General features: G+C 43.8%; 1 protein-coding gene, 1 long non-coding RNA gene and 2 other non-coding genes across 4 annotated transcripts; 1 reads left to right on the top strand and 3 right to left on the bottom strand.

Moving 5' to 3' along the window:
• Positions 1–200: 200 nt before the first annotated feature.
• Positions 201–3,488, bottom strand: LOC113958802 (60S ribosomal protein L17-like). The gene is made up of 6 exons (XM_027667342.1): positions 3,449–3,488; positions 3,320–3,360; positions 2,042–2,176; positions 1,533–1,631; positions 715–906; positions 201–248 (listed from the first exon to the last, which is right to left on the bottom strand). Exons 1-6 carry the CDS (start codon positions 3,486–3,488, stop codon positions 201–203), a joined length of 555 nt encoding a protein of 184 aa, XP_027523143.1.
• Positions 565–631, bottom strand: LOC113958808. Its single transcript, XR_003531634.1, has one exon. It is a non-coding gene; the product is annotated as a small nucleolar RNA SNORD58 (small nucleolar RNA).
• Positions 3,489–3,612: 124 nt separating the features above from the next.
• On the bottom strand, positions 3,613–3,681 carry LOC113958809. The gene has a single exon (XR_003531635.1). It is a non-coding gene; the product is annotated as a small nucleolar RNA SNORD58 (small nucleolar RNA).
• An 8,802-nt stretch (positions 3,682–12,483) lies between these two features.
• LOC113958803 lies at positions 12,484–17,143 on the top strand. The gene is made up of 2 exons (XR_003531633.1): positions 12,484–13,430; positions 16,992–17,143. It is a non-coding gene; the product is annotated as an uncharacterized LOC113958803 (long non-coding RNA).
• The last annotated feature ends 2,588 nt before the right edge of the window (positions 17,144–19,731 follow it).

Genomic DNA, 19,731 nt, shown 5'->3' with positions numbered 1-19,731 from the left:
CAGCGGGGTACACGCCTGCATGTGTTTCAAATTATCTCGTTTTATATATAAATAATAGCGATAAGTCAACAGCATCCCCAGCGTTGCAACAACAGGCATCCCGACTACCGTGCTGTCCCACAACACCCTGCTTAAGCCTAAGCAAACACACACAATAAATCTAAACTTTTTAATTTTATTTATGTACATCTCTCAGAGATTTACTCCCGAGCCATTAGCTTTTGTTTCTTCAGCTTCTTCTGGGATATCTGAAAAACAAACGCAAAAATGAGAAAGTGGCAAAATAAGAAGACACTTTCCCAAAACATCTTACAAATAAATTTAGTTGTCTTTTGAAGGTACTGAGAAGTGTTAGAAATTTCTTCACCTGTTTACAAAATGACCTGCTGATTGTACTTGCACATACATAAGTGTCCCAACAAGTACTACATTGCTTACAGGCTCACAACTTAAATTTTATTGCAGCACATGGACTGGAAGGGAAGAACAAATTCCCTGTATGACATAAACCCCTGAAAACCATTTTCCAAAGTTATCAATGTTGTGTTCACAATAAATACTGAGGTTGCTCAGAAAGAACTCTCTTTTTCATGGGTATTACAAAGGTGTCCTAAGATAGTCATCACAACCCCTCTGCCTGAAAAATGCCAAGTATGAACACTCAGCTCTCCAGATGCTGACATTAAAGAGGACTAAGGGTATGACGCTCAGTACCTTTTTTTTTTGTGCAACTTCCTCCTCTGGCTTGGGAACAATCTGCTCCTTCTCAGTGAGGATCATCTCAATGTGGCAGGGGGAACTCATGTAGGGGTTGATCCTACCGTGTGCTCTGTAGGTGCGTCGGCGCATTTTGGGAGCCTTGTTGACTTGGATGTGCTCAATGACCAGAGAATCCACATCAAGACCCTGTCAGGGAGGGGAATAAAATTTGTGACTTGTATTTTATCTTCAAATAAATAATCTCCACAGCAAAAATGTGAATAATCATCCCTCCAGACACACACCACTGCTGGCAAATAAAACAGATGAACTTGGCCGTGTCATAGAACTAAGCAAGCGCCAAAGTCAGAAAAACAGAGACTACCCCCTACGCATCACAATCAATTTAAAATTATGCCGATGGCTCAGAAATAGACAATTATAATTTCATGGTTACTCCAGAGGTGTCCTAAGATAGTAACTCTGATGGCAGTGGTGACTAAATTAAGCACCAAGTATATTACAAAGACGCAAACTGACCAAGAGTCCACATTTTGCTTTTTTTTGTAGTTTTTAAGAGACCTAAATACCATTTAAACAGTTGATAACCATGTGCAAACTATGTCCCTGTGAAAAATTATTACTCCCATTTTAACTTGAAAAACACACACAGCTTAATTCAAACAAAGGGTATACCAACACCTCGATACAATTCAGATTCATTGACAAATCAGGTGTTACCCAGCCTTCCACATCAGAGACACCCAGTTCGGGAGTGCTGACACACAGCATGACATGAACACTTTGCATTCGGTAACACTGATGTGGCCTACCTTGAGCTCAGCATTGCTCTCTGCATTTTTGAGCATGTGCAGCAAGAACTCTGCACTCTTCTTGGGCCAGCGTCCCTGTGTCCATCCCCACTGCTTGGCCTGGAAGAAGACAACAAGAGTTCCATTTTTGTCCCAGTACAATACAATTTACCCTTCAGGCACTGTTAACTTGTCATTACATCCCCTTCTATTAAGACTGCATAACAAAACAATTAAATTTGATCAGTTACTTTACACTGCAAGTAGATGCAATGCTGTACTGGAATTAAGAGTAACTCTTCTCTCCCTCTTGAGCAACCTGGTCTACTGAAAGCTGTCCCTACCCATGGCAGGGGAGTTTGAACTAGATGATCTTTAAGGTCCCTTCCAACCCAAAACATTCTATGATTCTGTATTTTAATACAAAGTTATCATCAACAACAACAGACTATTCTCCATACCATCTCAAACTCATTTTTTTCTCTTAACCAGCCACAGCATCTTTCCCACATTTTCATTTCAGACCTCACCTGGGCGCATCTACCGACTCCCCCGTTGTAGCGCCGGAAGGGAACACATTGTTTCTTCAAGGTTACGTACTTTAAGTACTTGGTGGCCTTGCGGATGTGCATGCCCTTTATGGCCTGGGCAGTCTCTCGAGTGTTCTAGCAATACAGAACATAGTGAAGCTGTTAACACATCTTTACAAGTTACATGAGCAAAACCACTTCTCTCTCTTTCCTGGATCCTATTATTTTTGCTACAAACTCAATTTAAAGGAAGTACTCATACACAACGCCCCCACACACACCTAAATTAAAGAATGAAGAATAAATAAAAACACTTTTTTTTTTTGCTACCTACTTTTTTAACCCTTGGTATGACTGCCATTACTGAATTTGCAGCTCTAACAAATCTATTGGTTTTTACCTAATGGCTAGATCTTTCCAACCAACAAAATAAAATTTGAATATTTATACTTTTCATAGCTCCTCCTTGGCCACTAATCTAAAGAAGCAAGAGCCTGAAGGATAAATTCCTACTAAAATGTCAAATATGGCACCTCAGAGGAAGTGATGAGAAAACAAGATACAAGCAATTTAAGTATCTCTGTAAGTGAATTATAAAGGGGAGAAAAGGCTCAGAAATAAAAATTAAAGCTGAAGTATCACTGCTTAAGACAACATACTAAATGCAGAAGTCAGAGAGTAACTATAATCCTACCTGATCATAGTAAAAAAGCAAATCAAGTGAAATCTCTTTTCACATGAATTATATACCACTGTGGAGCAGAAAAGCATCTGCTCAGCTTTGGTTTTGTGGTTAACTTAAACATGTCCTGAATTCACTGCCACACCTAAACCTTTTCCATAGGAACCTATGTCCTCATGCCAAACACTGCATGCCTCCCCTGCCATACTTTTTGACCAGCAGCATGAGCAGATGAATCCAATGTTGCTTCCCAACAACCAGAAAGGCAGAGTAAGACAAATGAAACAAATCTCACATCTGACACTAGCCCCATTCTTCCAGCTAAATTCACTGTAACTGTTTTCCTACTGTATTTTATTATCTGTATTAGAGTGTCCTACTCTTAGGACACAATCTCTTATTTTTGATCCTGTGGATGAAAGCCATTACAAGCAGCTAAAGCAAACACGGGCCATAACCTACACTACCACCTTTAAGTAACCACATAATGATACAGAATAAGAGACACTTCCTTCAAAAAATGCCCCAACAGAAAATAACAAAACCAAACTGAAACTATATGAAATTGCATTTCTTACTATACACACACTGCCTACCTTGAAATGCACTCGCAGGTTGGATCCCCGTGACTTGCATGCTGGAGAGAAAAAAAAGATGAACTTCTGGAATTAAAATCTCAATGGCTTTGGTCAAGTCCTATGCAAACATTCACGAAAACAACTCACATTTCGTGGGATTCTCTGGATCCAGAGAGTAACGCACCATTTTGGGATCTCAGCTGCCAAAAAAAACAAACAACCAAACAATTACAAAACCCCATATTAAAGCTTCTAACACAGTCAAGCAGACCCTGGATTGTTCACCTTACTGCCGATAACTAACTACAGGAGTTGCTCAGAAATTACACTGTCTTTGCACAATTAAATCCAAAGGTGTCCTAAGAAAGTCATCACCACAGCCATGGCCTCCCCCTAGGGCCTGCTTCGATTTCACACCAGCCAGCTACCCCAAAACTCGCCATCTCCACCCTCTAAACGTCCTCCCCTGCGCCAGCTCCGCAAATACCAGGAGAGCAGACCAAGCCAGGCGGACCGAGATCTCAAGCCCTCGCCCCCTCATCGCCTCCAAGGGGGTCCTTGAGCAGGATGGGGGCAGATTGGGACAGCTCGCTGACGGCCACAACTCCTCACCTCAGGACAGCTACGGAGAAGAGGAAACATAGGGCATGCCGGGAGCATCGAGAGCCACCCGTTCTCGCGAGAGCCCCGGCGGAATTTCGGCCTGGGAGCGTCGCGAGCCGCACGGAGCGCGGGGCGAAGGGAGTGGGAGGGATCATTGGTGAAGGCGCGGCGACGGGAGGGGCGAGGGACCGGTCAGAACGGCACATCTCCACGTGCGAGCTCAAGTTGTGGAAGTAAAACTCGCGTGCGGCATCAGCCAGCGTCCTCGTGTCTGTACGCGGGTGTGTGGGCGCTGCCACGCACCTGTACAAGGCTCCCCACAGCCCGAGCCTACCCCCGAAAATGGCCCCGGGTCGCCACCCTGAGGGCAGGGCTCCGTCAGATCCCTTCCTGCCCTGGGGAGAGACTTTTATTGAGGAAAGCCTGTCACTGGAGCAAACACGCAATATTCACTCTCGGATCAAGGCCACTGTTGTTTGCAGACGAGAAATCAGCCGAAACCAGACCCACGAGCAAGGCTAAGGGCTGCAGCTAGATGGCAGCTCAGGATGAGAATAGAGAAGCACATCGCTTAACAGGTATTCAGGAGAGGAGACCGAAGATATTAATGTTTATAAATCACAACTGGTATTTATTGCACCATTATATAAAAATTCAAAGAATGACATGTTAAAGTAAAATATATTTTTTTCCATTTTAGGCAGCGTTTGCAAGCAGAATTGCTTGGGAAATCTGACAAAGTTCAATAAAACCAAAAGTTTTCCTGAAAGTGGAACCCAGCTCCAGCAAAAGGCTCATACAGAAAACTTTGACAGAGCGGGAAGAAAAAGAGAAACAACTTCCCAGGTGGCCAGTAGTCTGGTGTCCTGGCACAAGAGAGTCTGGATTTGACTCTGTTTAGAAATAAGCAGAGCAAGAACTTACTGCCCATGTAAATGCTCTGAGCAGGCTATTTTTGAATCTCTTGTTTAGGGCTAAAAACTCCCATAACTCTGAAGCTAGAATTTCATCCAGATGGGAAGAAGAAAATATTTGAACTATGACAAATATTTACATGGCTGGAAACTGTAGAGCTCTAATCGTGACCAGCTCTCCATTTACCTGCCTTAAAATGTACCTTTTCTTTCAAGGGAAAGCTTGCTGCAAAGTACGTGCACAGGAAGCTTCTTGTTAGTAGCACATCACAGAAGCAACAAAACATTCAGAGAAAGCTGGAAGTGTGAAACATAAGTAGTTGACACATGCTGGGAATTATCACCTGGTCATTGTGTTCATCAATCGAATCCAAAACAAACAGGGCACATTTTTTGTTACTTCTATTTCCATGACACATGAAACTGTTTACACTCAGCTGCTGAGGGCTTGCAGTGGTGGAAGTATAAAGGTAGGAGCTTCTGCTGATGGTGTCAGGAAATGAGATGCATGTTTTCGGCTTTGTTGGGAGATTAACAACTGCTCTTAGAGGCAGCCTGGTACATATCTGGTGCTGAGATCAGGGCTGAGGCAGCTGAGTGTGTGCCCTTGTTGAGATTTACCCAGATTATTCCTCCAGTGCACCAGCTGCCTTGGATATTTAGCTTGTATGAGCTGACTCGAAAAGAGCTTTTGGACCCTAAGCAGAAAATATAGGCATGCAAGTCCAAAATCAGGTTCCTGAAAACTCCTGTGTAGGAGACAGCCACCTCCTAATCCTACTGGAATTCCATAGGACTTTAAACTCCCCTGGTGCCATCCCTCTTAGCTCCCCTGTCCATACCACTCAGCCCGGGTGACTGTCCTGTGCAAGCCCAGAAAGACCTCACTCTTTCATCAGGCATTGAACGCAAAGATCTGACTGTGTTCAGACCTGAACTATTCCTCTATTTTGTGCTCTTGAAGCTCCTGCCAGTAGCATTCTCCTGTGAAGGGCTCATCACAAAGGCAGCAAAGGTTTCTACCATCTCCACAGCACACTCCCAGGACATGGGAGACCCATTTTCATAGAATCATAGAATCATAGAATCATAGAATCATAGAATAGATTGGGTTGGAAAAGACCTCCAAGATCATCAAGTCCAACCCCTGATCCAACTCCAATTACTATATCATGGCACTAAGGGCCACGTCCAATCTCTTTTTAAAAACCTCCAGGGATGGTGAATCCACCACCTCTCTGGGTAGGCCGTTCCAATGCCTGATAACCCTCTCTGTAAAGAATTTCTTCCTAACATCTAACCTAAACCTCCCCTGGCAGAGCTTGAGCCCATGTCCCCTTGTCCTATTGTTGGTTGCCTGGGAGAAGAGACCAACCCCCACCTGGCTATAACCTCCCTTCAGGTAGTTGAAGAGAGTGATGAGGTCGCCTCTAAGCCTTCTCTTCTCCAGACTAAACAACCCCAGCTCCCTCAGCCTCTCCTCATAGGACTTGTGTTCAAGTCCTTTCACCAGCCTCGTTACTCTTCTCTGGACCCGCTCCAGCACCTCAATATCCTTCCTGTACTGAGGGGCCCAGAGCTGAACACAATACTCAAGGTGTGGCCTCACCAATGCAGAGTACAGGGGAAGGATCACTTCCCTGCTCCTGCTGACCACACTGTTCTTGATGCAGGCCAGGATGCCATTGGCCTTCTTGGCCACCTGGGCACACTGCTGGCTCATGTTCAGCTTCCTGTCGATCAGCACCCCCAGGTCCCTTTCTGCCTGGCTGCTCTCCAACCACTCTGTCCCCAGCCTGAAGCGCTGCAGGGGGTTGTTGTGGCCAAAGTGCAGGACCCGGCACTTGGCCTTGTTGAACTTCATTCCATTGGAGTCAGCCCATCTCTCCAGTCTATCCAGATCCCTCTGCAGAGCCCTCCTGCCTTCCAGCAGGTCGACACTCCCTCCCAACTTGGTGTCATCTGCAAATTTGCTGATGATGGACTCAATCCCCTCATCTAAATCATCGATAAAGATGTTAAAAAGGACTGGGCCCAGCACTGACCCCTGGGGAACACCACTGGTGACCGGCCGCCAACTGGATGCAGCTCCGTTCACCAGCACTCTCTGGGCCTGGCCCTCCAACCAGTTCCTGACCCAGCACAGAGTGCCCCTGTCCAAGCCATGGGCTGCCAGTTTTTCCAGGAGTATGCTATGGGAGACAGTGTCAAAGGCTTTGCTGAAGTCCAGATAGACGACATCCACAGCCTTTCCCTCATCCACCAGGTGGGTCACCTGATCGTAAAAGGAGATCAGGTTGGTCAAACAGGATCTGCCCTTCCTAAACCCATGTTGGCTGGGTCTGATCCCTTGTCCATCCTGTAGCTGCTGTGTGATTTCACACAGGATAATCACACAGGATAATCTGCTCCATAAACACAGGATAATCTGCTCCAATTTTCTTCCCTTGAGAGGTTTCAAAGCTGCTCTTTAACCACGAGGCCGGAGGCTATTCTGTGACAAAGACATTCCCACCCTGCCTGCTGCAGGTTTTCTGCTGAGCAGCCCAGAATGTGTCTGCTTCTTATCTCTCCTCTGTATGTGCTCCTGGGGCTGGAAGGGGGCTGCATCCCTTAACCTACCCTGCCCTGGAAGAGCCCAGCAGGCAGCGGGGAGTGTACAGATACAGGAATGTTGTCTCACATAAGTCCTTTTGTGGCTTTAGTTGAGAATAAACAAGTGGTCTTATCAGTCCTACTGAAATTGCTAAGCCAAATGTCATCCTAAGTGACAATCAGCCACCATCCCTCCTGGCCAGAGGGAGAGGTGAGCTTCTTCTAGACTGGCCGCAGTTATGTTTTCATGGCAGGTCTGGAATCAAGAAGAAAGCTCACTTCCAGCAGCTCTGGTGTTCAACCACTGCCACAGCAGACGTGTCAAAAGTAAATCCATGCCTGTCCTCAGCCAGATGGTTCAGAGGCCAAGGCATTACTTTTAGTCCCTACTCTGTTGCAGCTTGAGTGCCTGATGGTTACCTCAGGCACACATCTGCATCTGCCACCTTGTATGGGAAGTCATTTCTAACAGAGGGGCAGGTGGAGCAACAGGAGGGTCCATGCTAAAATCCCCATGACAGATGGGTTCATTGGGGCTGATTGGCCAAGGTTAACTCCAGCTCACTGAAACACACAACACTGCCTTGCTATGGGAGGGGGATTTGACCTGTTCTTTGCACGGGAACAGAAACCAATTCCTCAAACTTTTCTGTGGATTTCTTGGCATTTATCTTACAGACCCAGTTTTTGGAGTCCAAGGGTTTTGTGGGGATATTAACTGTCATTCACAAAATTACATACAAATGGGTTGCTTGTCCTAATGTTTAAGCAGAAAATCTTGAAGAAAAAGATATTTTAAATTGAAAACAGCTTGAATGCTACAAACACTGAAACTTTCCAGCCTTCAGACAGCTGCCTGCACCTTCTTTCCCTGAAATCCCTCTCCTGACCAGGCTACAGACTCCTGTCCTCCTCCCAGATGCATAGCTCCTCTAGAGGCACAGCTTGCTCCTGTTATTTGCCTCTCACAAAAACAGCAAAACAGTGGCATTTGGACACATGATAGGTAAGTTCTCCAGCTAAGCCACTGTCCACAACTGTGTCTTAAAATCTACTGACACAGGCAGTGAGTCCCAGTAGCAAGATCTGTGGGGTTGAAAAAGGAGGAAATGCATCTCCAGAAGATGGACTGACCATCAGCAGCAGGACAAGACACTATAGTTTTGTTCTGCATCAGTAATTCTGTCTTGGTTACTTGAAGAGCTCAATTATATATTTCTCCCTGTGATTTTTAAGAAGAGATGCTTCCATAGGGGACCAAAAGTTCCTTACTAAGGGATAAAGGGGTTTTTTTATATATATATATTTATGTGTATATATCTGTAAATACATTTACATCATCATGGCTGGGCTTCACGAACGAAGATTTGGGAAAGGTCTCTGTTACGACCTGTCCCAGGAAAAGGGGGGGGGGGTAACCCAGGTTTTTATCAATAATTCCCTTGGGGTGGATTAGAGTGAAATGGCACTGAATAATCTGTGTCTGAAAACATATATTGATAAGGTTTATTTTAACAATTCTGTATCAACAGGTATGCTAGCATTTTGGGTGCTGTCATATAACAATGTAGCATAGAGATAACCTTTGGGGGGGGAGAAAATGCATAGGGGAGAGAAAGGCAGGATAAGAGTAAGGGAAAGTAAGGGAAAGAAAAGCTGAGAGTGGACAGATGTATATAGTCACCGCCCACGGGGTCCAGCGATGAAACTTAGTAGTTGCAGCTTCCATGTCTGTCAGTTGAAGTGGTGGCCTTGATCTGCTGGGGGTGAAGGAGGGAAGCCCCCACACTCCAAGAAGTTATGAGTTATTATATCCATGGTCAGTGTCACGGGCCGTGCCTCGAGCCTCCAACCTCTCCTTGGGCCTGCGCAGAGTTATTAGGGGGGCCTATCAAGGTAGAAACCAAAGTAGTTAACCAAGGTGATTGGTTAAACCATGATTCAAACCAGCTCTGTTGAGTTTCTCTTTCCCTTTTTCTTTGAAGAATTCCTTCGTGTAATTTAGTCATAGATTCACAAACTACCCCCAAATGATCTGCATAAAAGCAACATTCTTCTCCTAATGCAACACATAGCCCCCCTTGTTGTAAGAATATTAAATCTAATCCTCTTCTATTTTGTAGAACTACTTCAGAAAGTGAAGTAAGAGACTTTTCTAAGTATGATATTGATTTTTCAATTCTCACTAAGTCTTCATCAACTGCTTCTCTTAGAGATGATATCCCTTTACTTTGTTCAACAAGGGATGCAATTCCTGTCGCTGCCCCCGCTGTTCCCAGACTAAGGAGCATGGCAATAGTTATGGCAGTGAATGGTTCCCTTTTTTGTATCTTGTGTTTATTATCATCCCAATGGTCAAAGATCGATTCCTTCGAATGGTAAAGAATTCGGGGTATTACCGTTATCTGTACACAAAATTCTTTACTTTCATTAAATATTCGTAAAGACAAGCAGGGAGTTACACCAGTCTTTGAGCATATCCACCATCCTTCTCCACCAGGTATAACCCATTTCTTTGTTTTATCAAGTTTCCTTATGGTATAGCTGCATAAGTCCTTTTTAGTTGGAGGTACATTTCCTATGCACACTCCCTGTCCTCTCACCTGTTGGAGAGTGATTCCTATCTGTTTCTCTCCCCAATTACATTGTGTAGGGTTGCCCTGACTGGATATTTTAAATGAGGTGTTCAAAGCTATCCCTTCATAAAATGGAGGTTTGATATCATAACACAACCAACAGGAATTAGTCATGTTAGAGTCTGTGTGGTTCAGTGTATAATAGGCCGCTTGCATTAACTTTAATAATGGTTCTGCTTTCTCATATACCTTGGTGTAGGTTAAGGTTCCACTAGAGTTATTAAAATTAACAGTCGGGACAGTTGAGACGGTGAAAGTCTTTCTTTTCCTACTCTCCTTCTGGTTTAAGTTATCCTCTTTCTTCTTTATGATTTTATTGGGTCCTATTGCCAGAGGGCGTTGGGTGATTTCTTGTTTTTTTATGAATATCAACCCTCCCCTGTCTGTTTCATGTTCCCAGTATCTGATTCCCCAAGTTTTTCCTACTAACCATCCTGGGTCCTCTGGTTGCATTACCTGGAGGGTTATATAATCACAATTGCTATACCTCTTTGATCCTCTAGACAAAACAACTTGTGAATGTTTGCAGCCAGGTGGTCCCCATATCGTGGTTAGGTACTTATCTCGAGAAGTAGGGGTCCAGGCAGAAGCAATAGTGGCACAATCCCAGTATGCACAATAATATTGATCAGGATAGTTACAATATCCTTTTCCTGGATTAGATGCAGGACAAAGATAGTAAGGTTTCAAATTTGAACAACGCGGTAAGGGTGCTATTTGACACAGTGTAGCAGAGAAACTGGGAGATCCTGCTGTAAGATTACTCTTAATTATTTTTAGATCGCCCCATCGGGTCAGGGTCCAGTTGTACGGCTGATGTGGACTTTCCCTGCTTTGGGGAAGTTGCCACAAAAGTACTACAATCCACATATAATTTCCCATATCTGTTCTCCACTGTATTATTGCTCCGCCTCCTTCGTCTACTCCTTTGCAGGGAGCAAGGAGGTTTTCAATATCTTCTCGGCAGCAGTCAATATTCTTCAGGAGAGTATGGGTTTTTGAAAGGTCCTTATAACTTTCCGATCCTTCTTTTTATTTCTCAAGACCTGTTTGTTCTATATGCTTTTCTAGCATTTCTAAAAGTTGGTTGGTTGTTAAATTTGTTTTCCAGGCAAATTTAATGGCACACTGTTCTAGAGTTTTGTACCAATCTTTTTTATAGACTTCCCAGTTTTCTGGTACCAACCATTCCCATCCGCAGAATAACTTATCAATTTCCAGAACACTCAGTTGCTCATCAGAAGCAATAAGGAAGTCCCGACAATTCATACAATGGGTATTCCATCTACTTGCTACACAATACCACTCTATACCACATAATGTACATTTACAACTGACCCAACTCTGATGTCCTGAGCCTGGGTGTTTTATACAGGGTATTTTCCGTACAGGTCTTTCTGGCAAAGTAATTTCAGTTTCAAGTTCACAACAAAAAGGAAAAGTTTTCCCTATTTCAGCAATTTGGTATAATCCACTTCCCCCAGTCTGGTAAGTGATTGGTCCGCTTAGCCAAGGGCTATACTGAACTCTTATTAAGGTTAGGTCTGGAGGTACCCCAAACCAGGAGTATAGGCTGGGTCTTACGTCCCGTTCAAAGTGATTCATTTACCAGTCCTGTTTTTCTGAACTTCATTCGGAGATTCCCAGGTTGAGAGGTTACAGTCCATTCATGTGTGTTGACTGGTCCTTTAACACGAGATGCGTGAGTCCATCCTCTCTCAGCGGTAGGAATGGCTGTATCTGTAGTGAGAAGAACAACAAAAGGTCCTTCCCAACGAGGAGTTAATGAGGACTCTTTCCATGTCTTAATTAACACTCTGTCTCCAGGTTGAATTTTGTGTATTGCCATATCTAACAGGGGGTCTCTGAGTTACTAATCCTTTCTTCCTCAATTCCTGTCTTCTTTTCATTAACTCTATTATATATTCCCTCAAGAGGGTATCTTCTACCTTTGGATTTTCTATCGGGATTCCAAAATCATATGGCATCCCATACATCATTTCAAATGGTGAAATTCCCATGTCAGTGCGTGGTTGGGTCCGGATATATAATAAGGCCAATGGCAAACACTTTACCCAATTCATTTTAGTTTCCATCATTAACTTAGACAATTGTTTCTTTATTTCCCCATTCATTCTTTCCACTTTACCAGAGCTTTGTGGATGCCAAGGAGTATGGTATTCCCACTTGGTTCCAAAAAGCTCTGTTGTCTCTTTGATTATTTTAGAGGTAAAGTGTGGTCCCCTATCCGAATCCACCACTGCCACAGCACCGTACCTTGGAATAATTTCTTCTAATAAAATCTTAATCACAGTTTGGCCGTACATCGTGCTACAGGAAAAGCTTCTACAAAGTGGGTAAGATGATCCACTAACACCAGTAGGTGGCAATACTTTCCTACTTTAGGTAGCTCAGTAAAATCTGTCTGTATTTTCTCAAAAGGTCTCTTAGCTATTTCTCGCCCTCCTTGTACCCGTTCTCTCAATTGTCTTTTATTTACCTTTTGACAGGTTAAACACCCTTCCAGAATTCTTTTTGCTATTCCATAAGCTCCCACACAGACAAATTTGTTTTCAAATTGATCCACTAAAGCTTGTGTCCCCCAGTGTGTCTGTTCATGTAATTTCCTCATTATTCTCTGAGCGAGCCCCTTCGGAAGTACTTCTCGACCATCTGCTAATGACCATCTATTATTTTCTTCTTTTGCTCCAGATTGTTGCAATTTGTCTTTCTCTTGGTCACTGAAACTTTTCGGGACTTCTCTGTCCTCTGGCCCTGAACTAGCCATTACTAATAAAGCTGCCCTCTTTGCCTCTTCATCGGCCAGATTGTTGCCTCTGACAGTAGCTTTTAACCCCTTTTGATGCCCTTTAACGTATACGACTGCAATCTGCTTTGGCTTTCTCAAAGCCTTTAAAATTTCTCGTATTATAGTTTCATGAATAAGTCCTTTACCTTGGGTATTAATCAATCCTCTTTCTTCCCATATCTTGCCGAAAGTGTGAACTACCCCAAAAGCATACTTAGAATCTGTGAATATAGTGCCTGCCTTTCCGTCTAATAATTGTAACGCTCTCAACAGCGCATATAACTCACAAGCCTGGGCTGATCACGCCCTGTCTACAGGTCCAGATTCCTTGACCTGAAAAGTCGCTCCATCTATTACTGCATATCCTGACTTTCGATTTCCATTAACTACTCTAGATGAGCCGTCAATATATAATTTCTCGCCTTCACTCAGTTCTTCTTCCTCTAAATCTTCCCTAATTTTTGTCTGAAGATTTATTACTTGTAAGCAGTCATGTACCAAATCTCCCTTAGGCTCTCCGTATAAGAAGTGGGCTGGATTTTGCAGATTCGTTACTTCCAGCTCCAATTTGGGTAAGTGTAATACAATGCTTTCATATTTTAGCAGTCGACTATCTGTCAGCCATTTCTCAGCTCTCTGCTGCAGTACTCCTCTTATGTTGTGAGGGGTAAAAACTTTTAATTCTCCTCCAAAGGTCACTTTTATAGCTTCTTCAACTAACAAAGCCGTAGCAACTATCGCTTGCAGACAGGTTGGCCATCCTCTACTTACTGGATCTAATAATTTAGAATAATATCCAACTGGTTTTCTCTGTCCGACCCACGTCTCAGTTAAGACTCCATAGGCCGTACCATTCTCAGTATTTACAAATAGATAAAAAGGTTTCCGATTGTCTGGCAAACTCAGCACGGGTGCATTTACTAAATCCTCTTTCAACTTTTCTAATTGCTCCTCGTCTTTGTCACTCCACTTTACTAACCCATCTTTTGTCAATTTTTCATATAAAAATTTAACTTTACTACTGTAATTTTCAATCCATTGTCGGCAGTACCCGAATAAGCCCAGAAGTTGTCTAATCTGTCTTTTAGTCTTAGGCATAGGTAATGACAAAATTCCATTTACTCGATCGGGGTCTAATCTCTTGTGTCCTTTACTTAGCCAGTGTCCTAAATATTTAACTTCTTCTTCTGTAAATTGTAATTTAGATTTCGATACTTTCAGGCCTTTTAAACTTAGGAAATTCAGAAGTCTAATGCTCTCATCTCTAACATCTTCTGACTTTTCTCCAGCAATTAACAAGTCATCTACATATTGAATCAGGACAGTACCCTGGCGGGGTTCAAAGGATTCTAGCAACTGCTCTAGGGCTTGTCCAAATAAATTTGGGGACTCTGTAAATCCCTGGGGTAAGACAGTCCATCTAAGCTGCTGCTTCCTATGAGAGTCAGGGTCTTCCCATTCAAAAGTGAAATAATCTCTGCTGTTCTCTTTAAGAGGGCAGGCCCAAAAAACGTCCTTCAAGTCAATTACGCTATACCATTTATGTTGAGGGGATAGCTGATTTAATAAAGTATAGGGGTTGGCTACTACTGGGAACTGGGTAATTGTTCATTTGTTTACCTCTCTTAGATCTTGCACTAGTCAGTAAGACCCATCAGGTTTCTTTACTGGCAAAACGGGTGTATTATGGGGTGACATACATGGTTCCAACAATCCTTGCATTAAAAGTCGTTCTATGGTGGGCTTAAGTCCAACTCTTCCTTCATGAAGGATAGGATATTGCTTTACTCTTATAGACTCCCCTGGATTTCGAATAGAAACTTCAAACGGCTTTATATCTAATTTTCCCGCAGAATCAGGGGTATACTATACCTCAGGATTTATTCTCTTTTCATCTTCCTCTGTGAGGGAGTATATTTTAACTTATATTTTCTGCTCCTTCACTTCTAAGTTTATTCCCAATTCTATTATCAGATCTCTTCCTAATAGATTATATTCAGCCTCAGGTACCAACAAAAATGTTCCTAAGGCATATTTGGTTTGGGCCTCTATTTCCACATCTTTTATGAGGGGCACCTTAAAGGGTTCTCCCTTGGCCCCTATAACTTGGACTGTGTCTGAGGAGGTCATGCAACCCCAAAGTAACTTTTGAACCGTCGATCTTTCTGCCCCCGAGTCCACTAGGAACTCGAGTTCTTGTTGCTGGGGGCCTATTTTAAGTTTTATCAAGGGCTCTGTATCCTTCTGGGTCCCCAGCAAATAGAGCCCCTGACTTCCCTATTCCTCTTGGTAAATCTGGTCGTCCTGCAATCTCTTCCTGCAATTTCGTTTCATATGCCCCCTCTGCCCACAGTAGTAACACTCCACCTCACTTAAGTCTAACCACACGTCCTCTTGATGGTTCCCATTTATTAGGTCCACAAGGGATCATTCGTCTTTGTTCTCTGTCTCCTCTTTGTCCTCCTTTTATAGCTGCCACTAAAATCTTTGTCTGCTTCTTTTGCATTTCTTCTTGCCTTTTCTGCCTTTCTTCTTCTTTTTTCTGTAATTCTTCCTGTCTCTCCTCTTGTTCCTTTTGACTCTCTTCTTCCCTCCGCACATATACTTTCTGCGCTGTCCTCAACAATTCATCCATTTCTTTACACTGCCAATCATCTATGTCCTCCAGCTTCTTTTTAATATCTGCCCATGCTCCACTCACAAACCGCATCTTAAGCACTTGCTGTCCCATTCCATCACCTGGATCCATACCAGAATAAAGTTGGAAAGTCTTTCTGAGTCTCTCTAACCATTCAGTTGGACTTTCTTCCTTCTTTTGATATTCACTGAAAGCTTTAGTAACATTCTGCCCTCTAGGAACAGATTCTTTTATACCCTGGACAATTATCTCTCTCAGGTCATTCATGTTTCCTCTATGATTCTCATCATTATGGTTCCAGTTAGGATTTTGCAAGGGCCATTTAACGTCTGCAGCTGGACCCTGCCGGTGCCTTTGGTCCCAACTTTTCATTCCTGCCTTCCTAATCATTCCCTGTTCTTCCACAGTGAACAGTATTCCTAAAATTCACTGCATTTCTTCCCAAGTATATATACTAGGACCTAAAAACTGGTCAAACCTCTCAGCCACTCCCAAAGGATCCTCTAGGAGATTTCCCATCTCTTTTTTAAATGCTCTGACATCTGAATTCAATGGGACTGATATAAACCCTATCCTATCCACCTGGTTTCTTCCTCCCCATATTGTAGTCTCTCTCAGGGGGTACAGCTGTGACTTGTTCGTAGATAAAGAGACTACTCCTGGAGAACAAGGCTCTGTTTGCATGGACTGTGGGATCATTGGGGATATTATATTAGGAATCTGCCTGTCAGGAGCTGCTGAGAAAGTGGCGGATTGCTGCGCTTCTTGAAGGGGAATTGAACAGAAGGTTTACTGGTCTCTTACTCCAGCAGCCACCGACAGGGTGGCTTCCTGGGTTTCAATAGGGAAGAGAGGTAATTCTGCTGGAGCAGTAGGAGTGAATACACTCTTGTGGTCATTCTGAATTACAGCACCACACGGAGGTAACACCATGGGCATGGACAAAGACAGGGCATATGGAGGGGGTATTCTCCGGGACTCTTTTAGGTCATAAGCTGTCTTCTGCCCTCTCTCTTCACTTAAAGGGAAGAGAGAAATTCTAGTGTCTGCTCCTATCCATAAACTAGCGCACTCACTTTCCTCTGCACAAAACGGTTTTTTGCTATTCATGTACAGGTTTAAAGCCTAACATATCCAGTCCTCAAATGAGCCATATACTGGCCAAAACAAATATTCCTGTCTGATTTGCTTTCCTCCCCATACTTCCATACAATAATGCACCATCTTTTCCCTCGACTTTCCTTCTCTAGAGGGATAATCATTCCAATACTTGATCATAACTCCTAAAGGACTGTCTGGGGGTATGGTTGGTAACCTTACCACGGATTCATTCTCGACTTTTTTCCTCTCCTGTGGGGTATCCTGCAACTTCTCCTTATGACCCCCCATTCCACCTTTCTCCTTGGGTTTTTCCTCACTCTTAGGGCTGTCCTGCACTGATTTACAGCCACCCATGGGAGTAGAAGATTTACTTTTCTTCTGTCCCATCTTCCAGAATGCCTTCACACACGCACATTCATTTCAATCACTTCCCTCCTTTTGTGACTCGCCCCCTAGCGGGGATATGAGAACTGCACTACTAGGAGGTCCCACTCACTTCGTCCTACTGGACGTCTCAGTTATTCACACTCTGGGATCCCCTCCCAACCGTAAAGAGGGTTCACAAATACTTACCTCTCCTGGATAAGTCTTCGTCCAACTCCTCGCTGGACGGTCCCTTCCCCAACCGGACGGCACCTGGTACTCTTACTCTCTCCTGGAGTAAGACACTCTTCCCTGGAGTAAGTCCCTGTTTGAACCCCTGCCAAACGGACCCCTCCCGACTGAAGAGGGTTTATTACTTACTTATCTCCTGGAGTAAGTCTTCGCCCGGGCTTATGCATAAAAATTACAGGGAACTGCAGTAATTTATTTGCTTATTTGCTTTTTCTAAATCTTTTCGGTCAGAATTTCAGAGTCTGTGCCGTAGGACTCCCTCCAGGATCATCCAAAAGGGGAGTTCTACATCCCCAGAGGGGACTTCTACTGCCCAGGAACTCTGATCCAAGCCGCGGCACCAAAAATTGTTATAGGTAAATAACACTAAACTTAAATATAGTAGCAAAAATTTATTAAAGATTTATATAAAAAGGCAAATAAGCAAACCAGCGCGCTGGATGGCCAGGGAAACCCCTGCTCCCTCACGGCACACGAGTTCAATAAGTTTCAGTCTGTCTTTTATAGGGTTGTAACTGCCCGTTTCTCAAAGTCCTCCCCTTAATTTCGTTTCTTCTTTTTTACGTCATCAGTTCTGTATACCCATGCTCTGCTCCGTTGCTAAGGGTTATGCGCATGTTCTGCTCCGTTGCTAGGGGTTATGCGCATGTTCTACTCCATTGCTAGGGAAGCAGTCTCCGTTTTGTTTTCGTCGTTTTGTTTTCGTTTCCCCTTCTTGACATAGTTAGCTCCCTCCCATATTGCCTTAGGTATCGTTTTATACATATATATCTAAGATCTACGGGTAACATAACAGGATATCACTCATCATGATAACATAACATTACGGTTTGTAACTACAGTTTTGCAAATATAAGTTGATAAGCAAATTATCTCTTTTCGATCTTTATTGACTATTACAATAGTACTTGTCTGAGTCTAGTCCACTGTGGTGACATCAGCAATCTGGGCAATCAGTTCAGCTTTGTTATGTACAGCAGCTATTTGTGAACCAGTGTCAGCATCGAGGTAACTCACTGGCAGCTGCCACTGCCCATTAGGTTTATGGACAGGCCATACTGTCGATGGTGAGTGTATGGGGACAACTACCCCTTGCTCCTGCAATTCTGCAATTTCTGGGGTAATTTTTTCACGTGTTCCCAAAGGGAGTGGATAGGGGTTTACATTTGTTATTTTAGAAGGAGGCAGACTTGGAGCAGTTTGCAACAGACGGACAGAGGGGGATGGGAGACCAAACACCCATTGTCTCCCTCTGGCGTCTGTCCAGGCCTTCCCCTTTAATAGATCCAACCCCAGGATGTTAGCTGGTAATGACCCCACAATCATGATAGTTTCTGTGGCTGTCTCATCTCCAGGTAACCAGCATTTCACCTGAGCAGTGTATTGGGGTTGGGATTTGCCAAAAGCATCAGTTACCCATATCTTTTTTTTGCCTGGTTTAATGCCACACTGAGTAGCAGCTTCAGTTTGGAGTGCTGAGACCTGTGCACCTGTGTCTACCACGACTGCAACTAAAGATTTAAAAGGGCCGAGAGGAAAAGTGATTACTATATCTCCCTGGCTGTTTTCTGTAAGTTTTCTCTCATAAACCCACTGGTCATTTTTTGGCTTATTTACTTGAGAGCAGTAAGTCCAGTTTCTTGACTTAGAACTGGTCAAACTGGTTAGTCCGGTTTCTGGAGAGGCTGAGGGGATCACAGTGTTGGACTCCTTAGGGGGGCTGCCCCTAGGGGGTGCCTTGTGCTCTTTGATCTTATCCCAGTGCTTTATCAAGTATTCCAAATTAGCAGTGGGTAATTTATCCATCACTTCTCGAGGAATTCCTTTTGCAATACCTTCCACCCACAAACTGTATCTCTTTCTCCCACTAGATGACACATTTTGATGAAAAATACCTGGCGAGGCAGGTTTTTGGACCTTCTCTGCCCTCCTGCTGTGTATTCTCTGGCCACTCATACCAGAGAGCCCCAGCTGCTGACCAGTAGCTATTAATTCTTGGGCTATCTCCAACCAGGTTATTCCTGATGGAGCACGCCTTCTTCTAGGTCTGGGGGTTGCCTTTATGCACTCCTGTAATTGTTTAGCATAAACTTTTAGCGCATCAGGCAGGCCTCGGATTAAGACCGGTAATCTCTGTGGATCCGCCTCGAGTTCCATTAGGAAATTTCGTTGTGGGTCTAATAATTTTGTATGCATTAATTGGAGACATGCGGTTTTTTGTACACATTTTACAATGTGGCCAATTGTGGGTGTTTTAATCGTGTGAGGATCTCCCCTTTCTATAGGGTCTAACCCGTCTGCCCAGTAGGCAGCTCTCTGGGTCAGGGACCATGGTGCTCAGTTATCGTTTGTGGTCAGGAAGACCCCTGGGCCCCAAAATCCTCTGGCCTCATCTTCACTCAACAAAATCCGATCCCCCCCGGTAAGGGACACCCTCCACACATATTCAGTCTCTGATTCACTGGCCTTATGGCTGTATTTTTCCTGAATTTTGGCCAGTGCTTCCCCCGTGTACGGAG

Source organism: Corapipo altera, unplaced genomic scaffold, assembly GCF_003945725.1.
Source record: "Corapipo altera isolate COAL_440 unplaced genomic scaffold, ASM394572v1 61242, whole genome shotgun sequence".
In the NCBI taxonomy this organism is placed as follows: Eukaryota; Metazoa; Chordata; class Aves; order Passeriformes; family Pipridae; genus Corapipo; species Corapipo altera.
Note: the sequence above shows the minus strand (reverse complement) of the source record. Positions and strands in the feature narration are given on the sequence as shown.

Coding starts and splice junctions, on each gene's coding strand:
- LOC113958802 (XM_027667342.1), bottom strand. CDS start 3,488: ATGGTGCGTTACTCTCTGGATCCAGAGAATCCCACGAAAT. Junction 3,361..3,448: donor TCCAGAGAATCCCACGAAAT/GTGAGTTGTTTT, acceptor TTTTCTCTCCAG/CATGCAAGTCACGGGGATCC. Junction 249..714: donor AAGTTGCACAAAAAAAAAAG/GTACTGAGCGTC, acceptor TTTGTTTTTCAG/ATATCCCAGAAGAAGCTGAA.